General features: G+C 39.7%; 1 protein-coding gene across 2 annotated transcripts in view; it reads right to left on the minus strand.

Annotated features, from left to right (window-relative positions):
• Nucleotides 1–18,265, minus strand: part of MARK1 (microtubule affinity regulating kinase 1) — a 69,908-nt gene that overhangs the window by 24,167 nt on the left and 27,476 nt on the right. For both annotated transcript variants that reach the window (XM_065401712.1, XM_065401713.1), the window contains exons 6-11: nt 17,970–18,026; nt 9,662–9,898; nt 9,465–9,584; nt 3,595–3,694; nt 3,050–3,162; nt 580–733 (exon numbers count right to left, since the gene is read on the minus strand). In XM_065401712.1, the coding sequence (XP_065257784.1) occupies nt 580–733; nt 3,050–3,162; nt 3,595–3,694; nt 9,465–9,584; nt 9,662–9,898; nt 17,970–18,026 (781 nt within the window). The remainder of the gene's footprint in view (nt 1–579; nt 734–3,049; nt 3,163–3,594; nt 3,695–9,464; nt 9,585–9,661; nt 9,899–17,969; nt 18,027–18,265) is intronic.

Genomic DNA, 18,265 nt, shown 5'->3' on the forward strand with positions numbered 1-18,265 from the left:
GAGTTTCTCAATAAAAATGTTTTAGCATTTGACTGCCTGGTTTTTTTTTTGTTTTTGTTTTTAAAAACTTTTCATATTTAAAATGTGAATATTTACTCCATTTTGTATACCTACTACCACCTGAAGATGCTTCCCAATAACTCTGTAAAATGATTATCCCTGGCTAACCCAACAATTTGGCCTTCAGTCTCAGAATGCATAAAATACAATAGCCTGCAGTCTTGGAGTTTATTCAGATCAGGAGTTAACGATCTCTCCCACGAACTATGAATTTGCAATATAGTGTTTTTAAAAAAAAAGTATAGTTTTGAATATAATAGAAAATTAGAACTTGTATTTAATTCCATACAGAATTTAGAAGGTGATAGCTACACCAAAGTAACAAACCCAAAGGGGTCAATTCTATTAAGCTGGCCCACATTTACCACAGAAGCGCTCGTACGGATAAGAAGCATCATGGTGTGGCGTGATGAGGCACACAAGAAATGCACAGAGAGGTGGAGTGCCAGGCTCACAAAACACTGCACACTCAGATTTAAATTGTGTAGGTTACTTTACTTGTTTGAATGTCATCCCCACCATGATCACTGAACCGTCGTTGTTTCTGATTGGTCGATATACTCCGCTGGACTTTCAGGTGAGCAGGAGACTGCATAGAGCTGTTGTTGAGGTCACTACTGGGTCGAGACCTTTGACTCAGGTTACTACTGGACAGGGATTCACTTCCTTCAAACTACAAGCATAAGAAAGCATTTTAAATATTTTTGAAATGTAGACAAATTAACATTATCAACACTACCATATCATTATATAGTGAAGGATTCCTATATAAAGCACTTAATTTGGTCGTTAAGGCTTTTAAATTAAATAGGCGAAAATAGAAAATTGCCTATTTTAAAATTTAATTTTCTTCAAGACTAGACACTCATAACTTCAGTTATCATTGTTTAAGTGAATCCTGCCCATTCAAAATTGTGAAAATCAATAACACCCCTACAAATGTGCTCAAATTACATCTGCCTAAACATGAATGAACTTGTTTTAAAATGTACAATTAGAGCTCAGAACGATGAGCATTATTTAAAAGAAGAAAAACCATGAGAACCTCAATATTAAGATAATAAATTATCTAGTTTTAAGGCTTTTTTTCCCCGTTGATAATATTTTTAATATCTGAACAATTTCAAAACATTTCAAACAAATTTGGAATAGTAAGTCCAGAAATTAGGTCAGGAAAGCAAGTAGTAATGACTTAAGAATGTTTCAGTGCCTTTAACACATTCTTTGGGCCTAGGTAATCCAGCCTCTGCCTTCACAGACTCTAACAAGCACTATAAAGAAAACTTAGTAATAGCAGTGTGATTGTCTAAATTTAAATGCTAACAGATTTCTTAGATGGAAAGATTTGTCAGATTCCTCCTCTGTACCAACGTACAGGAGTTCTGGGGTGGGCAGTGACTAGTGAGGGAATGCACTGGAGGATGAGTATATCAAAGCCATGCTGTCAAAGAGGAGAAGAAGTGCTAGGAGGCAGTGTGGAAACAAAGTTCCTCCATGAGCAAGGTCCCAGCCTGTGGCTGGATCTATTGAGATCACTGAAGATCTCAAGTTATCTTCAGACTTCTGCTAGTTCCACAAGAGTTAGAGAGAGTTTCCAGTCCCAGTACAGGATTAACTCACGAAAGGATGGAGTGGCTCATAATTCTTTAAGAATACAATAAAATAAATAATACACCCTTGTTCAGTTAAACTAGTTAACAAAATAGTGTACCCTAACACAGTATTTTGTAAGAATTACTGCTATCGTGAAATACTATATTTTCTGTTTTTTTAGTTATATTTCACAGTTAATATTTATTGCACTGAAGTTTAAATGTTACATTTTTTCCTGTCACTTCACACCATTTCTGCATAATAAAAGCTAGTAGTTTATAAACAATACATTTACAGAGACAAATTCAAACCTCAGACCATCTAGCCTTGCATGTGTCAATGAATGAGATAACCAAAATAATTTAATCCTTAGAACAGAGTACTCATCTCAACGTACTTGCCACTTAGAATTCTACACTGAGGGACAACAGCAGACTGTGTGAGAATATTAATTGTGATTAAGTCCCTCCTAAAATTTCCAAGTCAAATCACACACCCAGTAACTAGAAACTCTTTCTGCTCCCTGGCGTAGCACTCCTCAGTGGCATCAGAAACTGCTAAGAAACAGCCAGATCCCAATGTATTCATCATGTAGGATTAACCAACCTCTCAAGGTTGGAATAGTCATCTCATGTCCATTAATTCTTGGTGTGGCTGAGGCAGTACTGCAGAAGAGTTTTATTCAGCCTCTTTCATCCTACATTGCTCTTAGGAGGCCAAGAGAAGCCAAGCGTAGATGATGCTGATTTACAATTAACAGGTTGCCCAGGATTCATCACTTTGCCCAGTGAATATTTCAAAAAACATTTTATTGGTAATGATTTTTTTTAACTGATGTCTGTTATTTCCATAAAACACTTGGGACCAGATCCAAAGCCCATTGAAGTCTACAGAAAGACTCTTGGGAACTTAACGAGTTTTGGATCAGGACCTCAGTAAGTCTCTTCACTTTGAGTAGTGGATTTCTCACCTCTCTCCAATTCCAGAATTTTAATGGACACAACGGACAACAGTGAATAGAGCTAAATTTCCAAGTGCTGTGTAATTTTCCATATACACCACCACCACTGCCAATGGCACTCAATCCTAATAATTAATGCCACAGCTGTTACATTCTTGGACCTCTCCTGAATACCATCAAATCATGTACAACGGCTAAATGTCTTGTAATGTGGAAAAATGGAGACAATTACATTTTATTTGTTTGTTAAAACACATTTAATCCAGGTCTGCAAAGCAAAGTCAGAGCATAAATAAACTGTCACCCAACCCAAGCTAAACTAATTTCTGAAAGTCTTATACAAGGTGAATATAAAATAAAAAAAACAAATATAACATGTTCAGTACAACTAGATTTAGAACTCAAACTGGCAGATATAAGTTAGATAAAACTTACTTCAGGTGGTTTTCTGCCTAGAAGCAGGTAAGTAGCCATGACTTCATCATACTTTTGCTTTACTAAAGACTCATGGATCTCCTCTCTTGAAAAACCCATAGTGACCATTATGTCTAAAAATAAAAAAATAAAAAGCATAGTTTATTCTTAGCAGGACAGGTGCCCTAGAGATTCTTGGCAATTTATATACACTGAAAATTGAAAACATAAAATTAGAAGATAACTGATGATTCAAATGAATCTACATTGTATTTATTGTTCAGTAATGAACAGACTACAGCCCCATTGTTTTCATTGTTACTACTTTCTTGAAAACTTTGCGCCTATGCTATTTAAATGAATAAACTAAACTACACCTAACCTGGCAAACACAAAGTAGCTCTAGAAAGGGCACCGTGATTAAGTTAAAGTTTCTCTTTTAAATAAACAGCAAATACATTTTACTTTTGTAATAAACCAATTCCCTTTGTGGCACTTTCTATCAAATTGTTTTATTTGCAATAAAACATTTATCATCTATTTCCATATAATATGAAAATCCTTACCTATTCTTTTGGTGTCATTAAAATCTGGTTCTGGCTCAGTATATGGCTTTAATTCTTCCTCATCATGGCCAACATTCATCCACCGATCCTTCATAATTTGCTAGGAAATTAAACAAATCTCAGCTAAAGCATTACACTGTTTATTCAATTAGGGCATTAAAGTAAATTGAAAACCTCCCATTGATTTTAATGGGAATTGAATCAGCCCCTGTAAGCGCCAGTTTAGAAAACAAGATGTTTCTTAGTTCCAGCATCAACCAATACATATTTATGTGAACGACAACAATACTGCTTGGCCAATTAACTAACCAGGAATAGGACCTTTATAAAAGGAGTTCTTGTATCACAACAGAGCTCAAAAGCTACCATTATCTGCATGGTGAAAAGCTGGACATAAGTTGCCCTTTTATGTCGTTACCATAATAATAAACCACAGTGATTGCTATTAGGAGAGATGTTTAAGGAAATTTTTAGGAAATTATCTGCAACTTATAACTTGAGATGGAGCCCTGCTAGCTTAATAGGTTCTTTCTATCTCTATAATTTTCTACAAGGCTTTTCAAAGAAAAAATGAAACTATTATGCTCTGTCATTATCTCATCAGAATATGTTATTACTGTACATCTTTACACACACAGGTTACGCAGGCTGACTTGCAGGTCATATTTGTCTAAAGCAAAAAGGGTCAAGCAGCAGCATCTAAACAAGGCTCAGTGGCTGCCATAACCCTGCTCAGGAGCAAAGAACGACTCCCTTCAGCGTGTGCAGCTGGAGCTGCCCTAGTGTATCTCTGGTGATGTCAGATTGAGGTTTCCAGTTTAGACTCTGAGCATTATATTGTTTTCTGATGAGCTGTTTATTCTGACCTCCTCCCACTCTCTTCTTAACTGCTTGTGCCCTCAATACTCTTCTATACCCTTTGCTTCCCCATCTCTTCTTCCATGCCCTGGTCTTCTGCACTCCTTTGTTCCAATTCATTCATCCCTCCTTACTTTCTCCCTCACCCCTTAAAATATTTAACATGCATTAAAAAAATAAAATAAAAAAAAATAACAACCAAACAACAACAAAAACACCCCCCCTCCAAAAAATCAGATTAAAAAAAAAAAAATCCTAACACAGTACATTTGCCAATCAGCATTATGATTGGATGCTGAATCCCTGTCTCTGCCTCCCCTATTTGTGTCTATCTCACACTCTCTGCTTGGACATTACCTAGTACAACGGGACCCTGAGTTTGGTTGAGACTTCTATGTGCTACTGCAAAACAAATAATTTATTCCAAAACAATTTTTATAACAACAATTTCTTTACATAATTTAAGAGCCTGTGTAGAAATGCCACTATGTTCCCAAATGACTGTTGTCCTTTGCAAGCTAGGGCAATAAACACTGGCTACGACCATTCATCTTTTCCTGTGAACTGTCTCTCTTTAAAACATATTCACAGTTCATCTCAAGAAAGAACTTTGCATTTAACTATTTCCATGCCATGCAACCATCTTTAATATTATAGATTGTATCTATACATTTTTGGGAGATTTCTTCCTGATACACCTTGCCATTCCTGAACAATTATTCAGAGGGAATCCCAAAACTCCACCAAATTTGCTCCTTAAACACATACCTACCTCCTGCTAAATAGCTAGAAACAATACTTATCCTTCCTTCAGCTACGATGACAGGTAGCAAAGCCTCTTTAGAGATCGACACAAATGCCGCTAACCAGGTTGCCAAAAGAGAGACGTGACCACCAATCTATCCTCCCCCCACAAACTCCAAAAATGTCACCTCCAGAAAACACTTCAGTTGAATCCCTCTAAGAGAGAAAGGCTCAATTTTCCTAGGATGTAACCTGGTGTCTTGCACTACTACATGGCTGCCAAACTAAAGACCCATTTTTGTCTTACTGCTATTAATAGTACAGAGAACAAAATCTTAAAAACAGCTATTCAGATATGTCAGTTCACTTATTAGCCAACTAATGTTTTGCTGACAGTAAGATCACCAGATATATGATTAAAAGTCTGCCTCAGAAATAATCTTCGTAATTATTTTTGCTAATGGACACAAACTGCTGCTGTCTTCTGGCCACAGACTCAGCTGACAGTTGACTGATTATTTACAAGGAGTCTTATCATATGATGGTCGCTAGGACTATTACTATCCAACTGCAAGGTTCACAACAGACAGAAGATGCTGGAATCCTTCAGTTCATTAGTAGTATTCTCAGCAAATAGAGCAGGAATGCAAAACTATTTCTACAATGATATTTTTGGCAAGAGGAACCACCCTTCTGAGAAGCATCCCATTCCTCCCCTCCATCCCCACTAGATCTTCCAGCAACATGACTGGACCAATACCATTTTTGATGCAGTGCTATTAGTTTTGTCCCTCTCCTTGCTATTCAGATCTATGGTTCAAAAACTTCTCTAATCTAGTTCTCCATATTTTAAAGATGAGTATGTTTTTAAGCTAAAATTCAATTTTGTCAATTAAGTACATTAATTTAGCGGTATTATCTAGTTATTGTTCAATATCCAAAAGAGCCCACTTGCAGTAAAGCACTTTTAAAGCGTATGGAGATGATCTAGCCTCAGAAGGATCAGTATTACATTTTTAGGGAGTTCAATCTGGCTTTTGGTCAGCTAATTGTATAGCAACAGCTTTGGTCAGGATATTTTAAAATCTGATCATCAACCCAAACTATATTTCAACTGACTAGATGCTGTGCAATGCACTTTGCCTGAAGTCTTAGGGAAGGACTATCTAATAATGTTCTGGCTTGGTTTGAGACTTGCTAGTCTCAAAAACATTCATTTTGTTATTCTTCGTAACTGTAAATCTGCCCTGTTGCAATTTCCCTGCTTCTCATTTCTTTTAGAGAACTTGAAATCTTGTCAATTTAAAAAAGTCCCAAGTAGTTTCTGGTATTGTACCTGCCCCTAAATCAGGTGTTCTCAGGACAATTTTTTTGGTGGCCTCCGAGTGCGGCCACCAACTCTTGCTGGTGGCCGCTCTCACACTTTTTCCTAAAATACTTGATTAGCTTTAGGAAAACCAAATACATATGCACATATACACGTCCAAATCATTGTAATTTATTTACTGCTAGCTAGTATGTCTGTTGTGAAAAATGGTATTAACAAACATACAAGTATCACTTTTCACAGCAGACGTACTCAGCCCTGGCAAGCCTGGGAACAAATTAAGCCCTGGATGCAGGGTTGGGGGAGGCAGTGGGGGCCAGGGGAGACAGGGAGGCGGAGGGGGGCTAGAGCCTGAAGCCCTGCAGCCAGAGCCCGAAGCCCCACAGCTGGAGCCCAGGGACGGAGCCTGAAGCCATGTGGCCAGAGCCTGCTGCCCCTCCACCCCAGGGCTGAAGCCCAAAGCCTGAGCCCCACCACCCCTGGGAAGGTGGGGAACTCACTGGCTGCCTGCTCCTCCAGGGTTGTGCCCAAGGTGTCTCCAGAGTGGGGCAGGGCACAACCCTTGCTGCTGGCCCCAGCATCCAGGAGCAACAGAGAGGGGGAGAGGGTTCTACTTTGCCCTCTCCCCCCCCCTTCCCCCATCACAGCCCAGGAGGCTATGGCTGCAAGAAAAGCCCCTGGTGGCCACATTTGAGAAACACTGCCCTATATATCCCAGCAGCAACATTTGTGATTGTAAAACAACATTTTCCTACTTTTAAAATATGTTTCCCTGTTCGTATGGTTTATAATATTTACATAACACATACCAGCCCAAGGGCTAAGCCTACTACTTAAGGTGCTGTTTCTTCAGTTCCAATTTTGTTGCTGTTGTTACTGGTAAACACCCTCTTGGGGGGAAAAAAACAAAACAAAAAACACACACCGGATCTCTTACCAGAGCAGCATGAGAGTGTCATGCTAGTGCATGGCTCAGAAACAACAAATGACCAGTAACAAAAAAAGAGTGAAGCTGACTAAGCAAAATACTGTCAAAACACACAAACTAAAAAGAGAAAAATATTCTCAAATCTTTTCCAGTTCCAATAACCATATATATTAATTGTAACAGTAACAAGTGCAGCATTTTCTGATGGAAATGTGAATTTTAAGTTGATTTTGTCCCTATAGTTAACATGCTGAAGAGGACTAGAAGCAGCACTCAGGTAGGTATATAAACAATTTATTTCCAAGCTAAACTTTTCACCCCAAATAATACTTCATATCTCATTAATAAAATGCATTTTTGTGACGGTGCTCATCTTCAAATTAGAGGATGGATTCTTGCCCAATGTTTCATTTCAAGGGTGCCTCAGATTCTGTTTATTCACTCCCTTTTTGCAGATATTTGGCAGTAACCCATTTTCTACCCTAGAAAAGTAGGCTCCTGTATGGCTGCCATCAGCAACACTCTACAGGGACAATGATGGGTTTCAAAGAATAGGAGTATATGATTGTCATACTCAAACACTGAGGAGCCCAGTTATGCCTCCAGGGTTTCCAAGAATCTTTAATCTCAAGTGTTAGACCTGAATCTCTTTACAAGAAGAAACTTATAAATGGAAGGCTGGAAGAAGCCATTCATTCTGAAGTCAGTCTTTCAGCTTCTTGCAGTGACTAAGCTCCTATCAATGTATTCTCTAGGCAGGAATATAATGTAATTTATTACAATCAACCAATCAGAAAACGCCATTACCCAACTTCCATCCAACTGTTGAACACAGCAGTTATTCTGAAATGAAAAATACTTGTGCCAGAAAGCTCAAACTACTACACTGGAAAGAAAAAACTGCTTAAATAGGATGAATTCTCTGGAACACCATCCCCTGCTAGGAAAGCAAACACACGAAGATAAAATAAAGGTCACTAGTGACTAATGCACATTGTACCTCAAACATTTTATCATCCGTTGTACTATTTATTTCGGATACTGGATGGGCATTATCAAATAATAAATCTTTCTTTGCCACAGATCTCCAAAAGCAATATAAAACAGCAATTAGATTTGTGGTCTAAATCTATACACAAAAAAATATTTGGTGTAATATACTACGTCATCTCCGGAGCCAATCAGCAAACATATACTGTTACAGGAAACAGCATTTTACATTAAACTACTTGACTAAATTGTACATTTTGAAGCACCTTACAAAACTGTTAAATAACTGCTTAAAACCAGATTTCCCCACTCCTGGTAAATCTGGCATACATTTTTACAGACAAAACCGCATGACTCAATTCACTGTGAATTCTCATAAAATAGATTATTTCTTGGTTACCAAAAAATAAAATTATTAATGCCCAGGAAATTAGGAGAGGAAACAAGATTAAGCAAAACTAGCTAACAACTATCAAGTTTACTATTGTAATGGCTTTCAATATTTGTGTTTATGATACCAGACAAATGAAAACTCATTTCCCATTATAGTCAGAGGTATTCATCTTGCCTCCACCCTCCAGGCAGTAGACTGGCAATTTTAAGTCATGGCAAGAACTCTTGGGGCATTGCTTCGCACTGCTTTTTGTTTTACCTCAACCAAAAAAATGTTCCCCAAAACAGCCATCTACAACCCCATTCTGCTTTCCACATTTTTTTGAACTAGCTCCATGTTTGACCATTTGCAAGAAGTCAAATGGAAGCAGTTTGCACTTTGTAATGCTCTTAAAGTGACAGTCCTTTGATCAGCCAAAAGTTAAGAAAGGGAAAAGACTCCACGGCACGGCCTCGCCTCATATTCAAACTGCACTGCCCTCTGCAATGCTTCCTGACAATCCTAGGAACTGCAGGCCTCTACAACAGAAATAAAGTGGGATCTCGCTTTCAAAAACAATGTCCTGTCTGGTTATTGGAGTAAGTAGTTCATTCTTGCTGTGAAGATAATTTCAGAAATAAATTACTTACTTCTAAGCTCCCTCGTTTGATTGGATTCAGTACCAATAGTTTTTTCAGTAGATTTTCACAGTCTGTGGACATATAGAATGGAATACGGTACTTCCCTCGTAATACTCGCTCCCTCAGTTCCTAGATAGAAAAGAAAATATATTCTTGACGCTGAAAAGCTAGCAAATTGAAATTGAGATGTCAAATTTCAACTGTACCTTTAAATTCTGACCATCGAATGGCAAGGAGCCACTGACTAGTGTGTAAAGAATAACTCCAAGACTCCATACATCCACCTCTGGGCCATCATATTTCTTTCCTTGAAAAAGTTCAGGAGCAGCATAGGGTGGGCTTCCACAAAAAGTGTCTAGTTTGTTACCAATTGTAAATTCATTACTAAAACCAAAATCTGCAATTTTAATGTTCATGTCTGCATCAAGTAGAAGGTTTTCTGCCTAAGAGAAAAATATTGAAAGAAAAATGGCCAAATGTATACATCAACATATAAGTGTGCATCGCTTGTTGAGAAGAAAAGTTACATTTTCCAAAATAGTCAGTTTGACATTAGAGAACAAAGGAAACAAAGCCTGTGAATTCACTACTTAGAGTATTGCTATTTAAAATATCTGGAGTCCAATTTTGAGGTGCAAATAAAGTTAAATTCAAAGGATTTATTGTTCAGACAATAATTTACAGTGTATAAAGCTAGACAGCAGTTAAAACTAGTTGACTGTGGATTCAAAAGCAATCTAGTGCTTCTAAATTGAAAGCTTTGGCCTAGAAGACTGAACCGGTTTGCTTCCAAAGGATATAAATTGAGTCCCAGGCATTTTGCCATGTGTATGGGTAGGCGTGGGAAGAAAAGGGGTTGATTCTCATTGATTAGTAAAGCATGTTGATTTGCAATTAAATATAGCTTTTACACTAAACTTGGTACATTTTGTTAACTAGGAGGATACACTACATCTATATATGCATTTATTTAAGCAGTTACATAGATTAAGATATTTATTCTTATTTTTACATTTTTATTGTGTTAGAAAATAGTGAATGATGCATTTCTTATTTACTAGATGATTAATATTTACTTGTGATTTATGTTGTGATGTATTTGGATGAAAATTGGAATTCAATTAACTGCATGAAAACAGCATTATAATATTGGTTTTTTATCAGTTAAATAGAACTACCTTAAACATGCCGCATATGTAAGTAAAAAGGTTGATCAAAACAAGTTCTGCATGCAAAACTAACTGATTTATTAGACAAAGAAGGTACCTTTAGTTAGTAAATGTAACTGTTTGTTTCTGGTCACCATGTCCTTCAAGATTTTTAGAACTAGAAGATCATCCTCTCACACCTCATTTTTATTTAGAGACTGGAAGAGGAAAACAAGCTTTCCTTGTTTTTTCAACTCTCAGTCAGACTAGTCTTTGAACTGTATTAGTTGGATAAACTGAAATGAAGAAAATATTCCCTGCACCAGGAGAAAAGGTTACTGCTATCAAAAGCTGATTTGGCACTTCAAACAAAAGTTCTGGGTGCCTAGCCAGTGACTTCCACCATTTCAGTGGTTTGACTTTCTTTAAAAACTTCAGCAACAAATATGTATTGCTTAATTACTTAAAATTAATTATAGTAAGTTTAAGTCTTACTTAATTTTTAAACAGGTTTATTTTAAAAAAGAAAATTAATTTAAATATTTTTTTATTTTAAAAAAACTTCAGGTTTTTTCCACCCTCATTTAGGACTTTAAAACACAAGAGTCTGTTTGGACAACAGATATTTCCTGGTACTTTCTGTACTTTATTTCATCATCCTTTGCCAAAGTTTCCCCTCCTCCATCATTACTCAGCATGCTTTAATAGCAGCAGCAGCCAGGCAAATCTCAGAAACATTTACTTCAATAATGTGCTGTGTGTATTTACACAGGTGGAATACAGGATAATTACTATAAAAGTTTTGTCAGCTTGAGTTTGTGACAGTCACATTACTCAGGAGTAGTGAAGCTACAATGAGTTATGCAGGTCAACACAAACAAGTGCTAAAGAAAATCTTCATACCACAGCATTCCCCCGTCTTTTGGATATGCCATGTGTTAAGGAGAAAACTGTTTTAAAAACCTGTAAAAGGTTCCCAAGCAGTTTTATTTTGACTATTTCTAGTATCCATCTCCCTGCAAAGCCAGGAGCCTTAGTTACCATGAGTACAACTGTATAAGCCTCAGAGGGAGAGAAATTCAAAATTAATATAAACACACCTCTATAAATAATCAAAAATAGAAAACATCCAATGTCTCGTGACTTTATGGAATTTGAAGTAAGTGCTGGGTCCCACTGGGAAGCCAGGAATCTCCCACTTCCAAATGGCATAAAGTTCTCAAGTCTAACCCTGGAATAGCTCAAGACATTAGACTTTAAGGCTGTCACATTTTAATATCTACAGCCACTGTTACTACCCCAGCATTGAATCCTACCATACCAGGTGCAACTTTGGAGGAAATGGCAAGGCTGAGTGGAGGAGGAAATACTTCTCTGGAAGGCTGATTATTTAAATCAGCTCAGGGATTTGGAATGTTAGAATATGCCCTGGGCTTATTAGAGGGCAGAGGACAGGGACATTTATCAAAAATGTATGATAAGTACAATTAGCATGTCTCTAACTTCTCACATGGCAATCCTGTATGTGTGTATTATACAGTATACTTATAGATGCATATAAAATATTTTGTCACATTCAAATTTAGCAAAGTTAAACCGCTAAAACAACAAATGGGTGAGATATGGTGAAGACAGCTGCAGAAATGCTAGTAATTTTTTGGTGAAATGGAATGCCTCAGCCACAATGCAGGGTTACTCTTCAGTTAACTGAAACAGCACTAATTTCTGATAGTTGTATAGTTCCTTGTAGTATGCCAGCAGAAGTGAAAGTAAGCCGGTATGCCCCAGAGCCGGTACAGCATACCGGACTGGCTTCCCCAGGCGGCAATTTAAAGGGCCTGGGGTGCCCAGTAGTGGCTGGAGCCCCAGGTCCTTTAAATTGCTGCCAGAGCCCCGCTGCCGGAGCCCCCGGGTAGCAGAGGTGGCCGGGAACCCTGGGGCTCCGGTGGTGATTTAAAGGGCCCGGGGCTCCGCTGCGGTAGCCGTGGCTGGGAGCCCCTGGCCCTTTAAATCACCACCGGAGCCCCGCCGCCGCTACCCCAGGACTCCGGAAGCAGGGCTCAGGCAGTGACTTAAAAGGGGCGGTAGCAGCGGCGGAGCCCTGGGCCCTTTAAATCACCGCCTGAGCCCCACTGCCGGAGCCCTGGGGTAGCAGCAGCAGGGCTCGGGTAGCAATTTAAAGGGCCTGTGGCTCCGGCCGCCGCTACCGCCCCAGGCCCTTTAAATTGCCACTCGAGCCCCGCTGCCAGAGCCCTTGGATAGCGGCGGCAGCCGGGACCCCCAGTGCTCCGTTGGCAATTTAAAGGGCCCGGGGCGCCGCTGCAGTAGTGACGGCCAGAGCCCCTGGCTCTTTAAATGGCCCCCGAGCCCCAGGGCTCCCAGCCGCCTCTGCAGCTGGTAGCTCCGACAGTGATTTAAAGGGCCCAGGGCTCCCAGCCGCCACTACCGCAGCCCAGGGCCCTCTAAATCTCGATTTAAAGGGCTTGGGGCTCTAAAGGCCCCGCCCCTTCCGGTTGAGGCCCCGCCCCCTGCTCAGGACTCCAGAGTACTGGTAAGTCCTTTAAGTTACTTTCACCCCATGTGCCAGTTCTGGAAGTGTGATTTGCCTAATTACTGTATTGTTATTTCTCAATGAACCGGTTGTTGGATGTTTTTTCGCGTTAATCCCACCCCTTTGACTCATTCTCCAGGACCTCAGTATCGCTTGCCCTGAACCCCATCGAGTTCTTTTAAAAATCGAAGTGAACCAAGATTGGCCTTCCTCATCATTCCTTCCAACTTGTCCAGCAAGGTTCTTGGCACACAATGCCTTTACATTATTCACACTGGGCGAATCCCTGACTCTCCCTTCTAATTTGTTTTGAAACCATTTAAAAATAATACTGAGTTATTTTGGAGAAAAGAACCTTTGCTAACCTGTAGGAAGTAATTAGGTAGATTGAAGAAAGATGATGAAAAGCAGGAGTGGGCTTAAATACACAAGGAGAGAAAAAATTCTTGCTTATGTTAACTTTTTAAAAACTATCTTTAAACAATTTGATAGACCATTTTTGTAACCTTAAACCTGGACTCATCAAACAATTTCATTATAACTTGAGGATGCTTCCTGTTAACTTTAACCAACATATCCTTGGCTATAAACAGTTCAGCCTTTGTTTGTTCACCTCAGGCAATAATCATTATATGTTAAAAAGGAAATATCCTCAAGTTATAACAAACTCTTAAAACTTTCTCTTTATTGGTTAATCCTTTACTGCTGCTTCTTTTAGTTTGTTTGGTTGGTTTTTGCGCAAGCAAGAGACACCCCTATAACCAATGACAAACACATTGCAGTCCTATACTGCAGCATACTGCCATCGTGACTATCTATGTTCACACATGTGGAGATGAGGTGCAGCATATTTATTACCTAGCTCAAAGCTTCTCTTTCTTCCCCCTTCAACAGCTCTTGGTAAATACAGGAATAACTAGAGAGGAGGGCATGTCTCAGGATGTTTTTTCTCTGGCTTGTAAAGTTTAAATTCCCATGTCATGGAAGTACAGTACAATTTGGAATAGGAGTCAAGTTTCAGAAAAACACATTCAAACTACAAATTAGTCATAAACTGTAGTCCAATATTACATCCAAGAGAAAGGATGATTCAGCTCTTTCTTAACACAGAGTTACCATCTGAAAAGCATGGCTGATTTACTCATATGTAGCTGGATGCACCCTGAGGGACCTGTTTTGTAACAAAGGACTGTTATAGTCTGTTTTTCATTCCTCGGACTTTTTTTGTTTCAGCAGAATCAGGTACTCCTAATAAAAAGCCAATATACTGCTATTTGCTTTACTCTGCTTAGTTCCACTATGCAAAGCAATAACATACTTTATGTAGCAGTTCAAAGCAAAGAAAAAATTCCGGAAATGCTTCAGGAAACCACGATACAGAAATACACTGATATTTGCTGTCCTTCTACTAGGCCAAAAACTGTAGTTTGTTGATCAACAATCAGAAAGGAAACGGATATAAAAGTATCATAAAACAAGAAGGGACATTAGAGAGAGATCAGATGCTTAGAGACCCTGGATTAAGACCTCCTCTCAAGCAGAAGTTTTGACATTTCTTGTGCGACATCACTAACAGATCTGTAGACTGTTGATTCCAATTGACAAAATAGTTCTTGAATGTGAAGTCCTTCACAGACTATTCAAGATTGCTTGCAGGTTTTCACCTAAGGCAATGGGAAAGCACATTCTATAGGCCTAGAGGGTGGAGCGCCACTAAAGTTATGTTGCAAGTATAAATTCCCAAAGACCTTAGCATTGCATGAGAATATTTTCAAAGATTAAGGCCTCATCAGTCTTTGTATTCAACTCACATCCTTCAAAAGGCCAGTCTTCTCTGGTAACCTGTACCTCCTTAGGAACGCCAGACACTTGTAGCTAGGATGACTGTCCATGTCAGCTGAGGTTGCCATAGACCTAGCTCCTACATCCAAAGCATCAAGCTCTGCTTGGAGGGAAATGCATGTAACATGCTGTCCTTCAGTAATCAGCTATTTAAATTCCTCTCTGCAGTCCTGCAGGATCTTGACAGTGAATGCTGCAATATTTTCATAATTCAGAAAGTCATTTTGCCAACAGCAATTGATAGTTGGTGATTCTCATCTGCAAGCTTGCCGATGAGTAGTTTTTACATCCAAAAATATTAATGCATCTGATGAAATGGGTATTCACCCACGAAAGCTCATGCTCCAATACGTCTGTTAGTCTATAAGGTGCCACAGGACTCTTTGCTGCTTTTACAGATCCAGACTAACACGGCTACCCCTCTGATACTTGATTAATTTTCTGGGCTCCTGTCCCAGGGGATAACTTTCAAAGGGCCCTTGTGTCCATCTTTTGTAGACTGCAGATACCACAAGGGATCCTAGAGTAGAATGTGAGTAAAGCAGCTCAAATCCAGAAGACTGGACATGGTACCTATGCTCTGCACTTTTTCATGTAGGAACTCTCAAGGCTGGTGTTTGCCAGAGCAGTTTAGCAAGATCCAAAAGGCCTTCAATTAAAGGCATTCGTTAGACAACGTGGCACAGAGGTGTGCAGGATGTCCAGGAGCTTATGAGACCTCTCCTGGACCACTTCTACCAGTACCTCCAGCATGTTTGTCTCCATTCAGAGCAGTTCTTGGAAGGATTTGTAGTCATCAAGTTTGAGGAGGCTTATGGCAGAACCACCTTATCAGGAGATGGTACATTAAGATCCTCAGTCTGAAGCTCTACATCAGAGCCATGATCCAGATGTTCAACAATAATGAAGGTTCTTGAATAGTTTTGGGTGCTATTCTCTGTAACAGCAGAGATAGAGCTTTAGATCTGGCTATGATGTAAATGCTGCTCCCCTTGTAGACTGAAAACCCCATGTGTCCAGTACTACCAAAGGTGCTGGTAAGCATAAGGACCAGGGGGGCCGTGGTGGAGGACACCAGGAATTAGGATCCCTACGTCTTTTGGAGATAAGGTAACAATAATAAACCCTGGATTCCCTTTCAAAGATGTAAGTCATTGATCATGACCCTAGGGAATGAGAAGGCTCTTTGCTATCATCAGAAGCTGAGGGCTGCTGCTCCTGAAGTAGTGGAGCTGAAGCAAGATTCCTAGTAGGCACACTCTCATCACCTGTTCTAGTCAGTACCAGTCTGTGAAGTACTTGGTACCAGAGGGGACAAACCTTAGTATTAGCTAACAGTGGTTAGTTGGTACAGATGAGACAGATCTCCCAGTACCATATAATTCCTTGGTACTGAGAACTCAGGTGCCAAGAAGAGGTGAATCGATGACACTGGTACCAGGGTGGTTGATACCAAAGATGCCAATACTGTGTGCTTCAGTGCTGCACAAGTAGTACCTGGTGAAGTTTTTCAGTCTGAGGAGACCAATACTGGGGCTCAGTGACCGGAGTCCAAATGGGTCACAAAGGGACCTTGCAGACAAATGCAGAAGATTTATGCTTCTTAGAGCTAGTTTCCAGTGTAGGAGAACTAGATCTCCTCCCTTTAACATCAGAATGCTCCTCTGCCCCTCTGTCATTAGAGGTGTTACCAGTTGAGAAGGAAGACTGTTCACATCAAAGGAGCAGGCTGATGAGGAGGTGACAGCAGATGACAACTGCTGCCCCAGGGATCCTGGGGTTTTAGGAGGGATACATGCATTTTTTCATTAAGAACATTTTTAGATATGCATCACTAGCTTTCTGCATCCTCATTGAGAATGATTTACAAGTTGATCACCTGTCAATAACATGTCCTTCCCCAAACACGAAACACATTTGGTGTGTCCAAAGTTAAGAGGCATTACTGCCTCGTTGGAGGGGCAATTCTGAAACCCCCGCAATTTCTGCTTCACCATAGCAGGCTGATGCTGTGCTGGGTAGATCCTGAGAAAAACAAGTTCCCTACAACAGGTACAGAAAATAAAGAGGGAGGACAAAAAGAGGAAACACTACCCTAATCACCAACCTAACTATCCTCGCTGACAATAACTATTTACAAAGAGCAATAAAGGCTGCACAGTGAGTGAAAGCAGTCAGACGCTGCAGGACTCCAACTCTGAATCACCAGATACTTAGAGTGGTGAAGAACAGATGAAAAAACCCACATTGCTTACAGATTTTTAAAAGACGTGGTCAGTTTAAGCATTTTACTATAAATTGTCTTAATCTTGAAACCATGATAGCTGGCAGCATTTATGAGTACAATAAATATGCATTAAAATGAGCTTTTTCATCTTCAATTTGCAGATATTTGTATATCATTAGTAAGGTTACGATTCTGTCACAGCTATTTTGAGTAAAAATCCCTGATTTTTACTAAAAATGCCTAGTGAGGAGGAAGGGGGGGGAAGGAAGGGGAGGACAAGCAGAGCGCTGCTGGGGCTTGCAGCCACTCCTGCCCCGCCACTGCTCCTGCAGCAGGGGCTGACATAACCCTGGCCAGCTGCTGCTTTGGCAGTCCTGAGGCTGCTAGTTACAGAGATCCCGGAAAGTCCTCCATGACAGAATCCTTAATCATTAGCTATAATTTTTGGTCTTGTGGTTGAGGCACTAAACAGGGACTCTGGAGACCTAGGTTCTTTTCGTGTCTCTGTCACAGGCTTCCTTGTGATGTTGGGCAAGCCACTTAATTTCTATGTGCCTCGCTTCCCCAAGTATGGAATGAAGACAACAGTACTTCCCACCTCTGTTGTGAAGCTAAATTCATTAATGTGTTTGAAGCACTCATACTACAGCAATGGCAGCAACATGGAAAGAGAGGTAGATGAACCTGCTCTAATACTGTCAATTAGTTACGTTAAAAAAAAAAAAGAAAAAAAAGCAGCACCCTACCTTGAGATCACGATGAACAATGCACTTTTGATGACAGTATTGCACAGCAGATACAATCTGAAACACCAACATTTTCAATAAGAATTAATTTGAATCCCTATATAATTAGGGTTTTTCATAGCTTATACTTAATTTTGCCTCCTAGTATGCATTAGTGGAGAATGAAGTATTTTTACATACAGGGAGTGCAAAAATCCTTAAAGTAACTGATGTTCTCTTGGGTGTTTGTGCATCCCCAGTGCCGGAGATCGGGACTTTTTTTGATAAGCAGTGTTTACCAGCCTGAGTCTGTGCTC

The sequence above is a fragment of the Emys orbicularis genome, chromosome 3 (genome assembly GCF_028017835.1).
Source record: "Emys orbicularis isolate rEmyOrb1 chromosome 3, rEmyOrb1.hap1, whole genome shotgun sequence".
In the NCBI taxonomy this organism is placed as follows: domain Eukaryota; kingdom Metazoa; phylum Chordata; order Testudines; family Emydidae; genus Emys; species Emys orbicularis.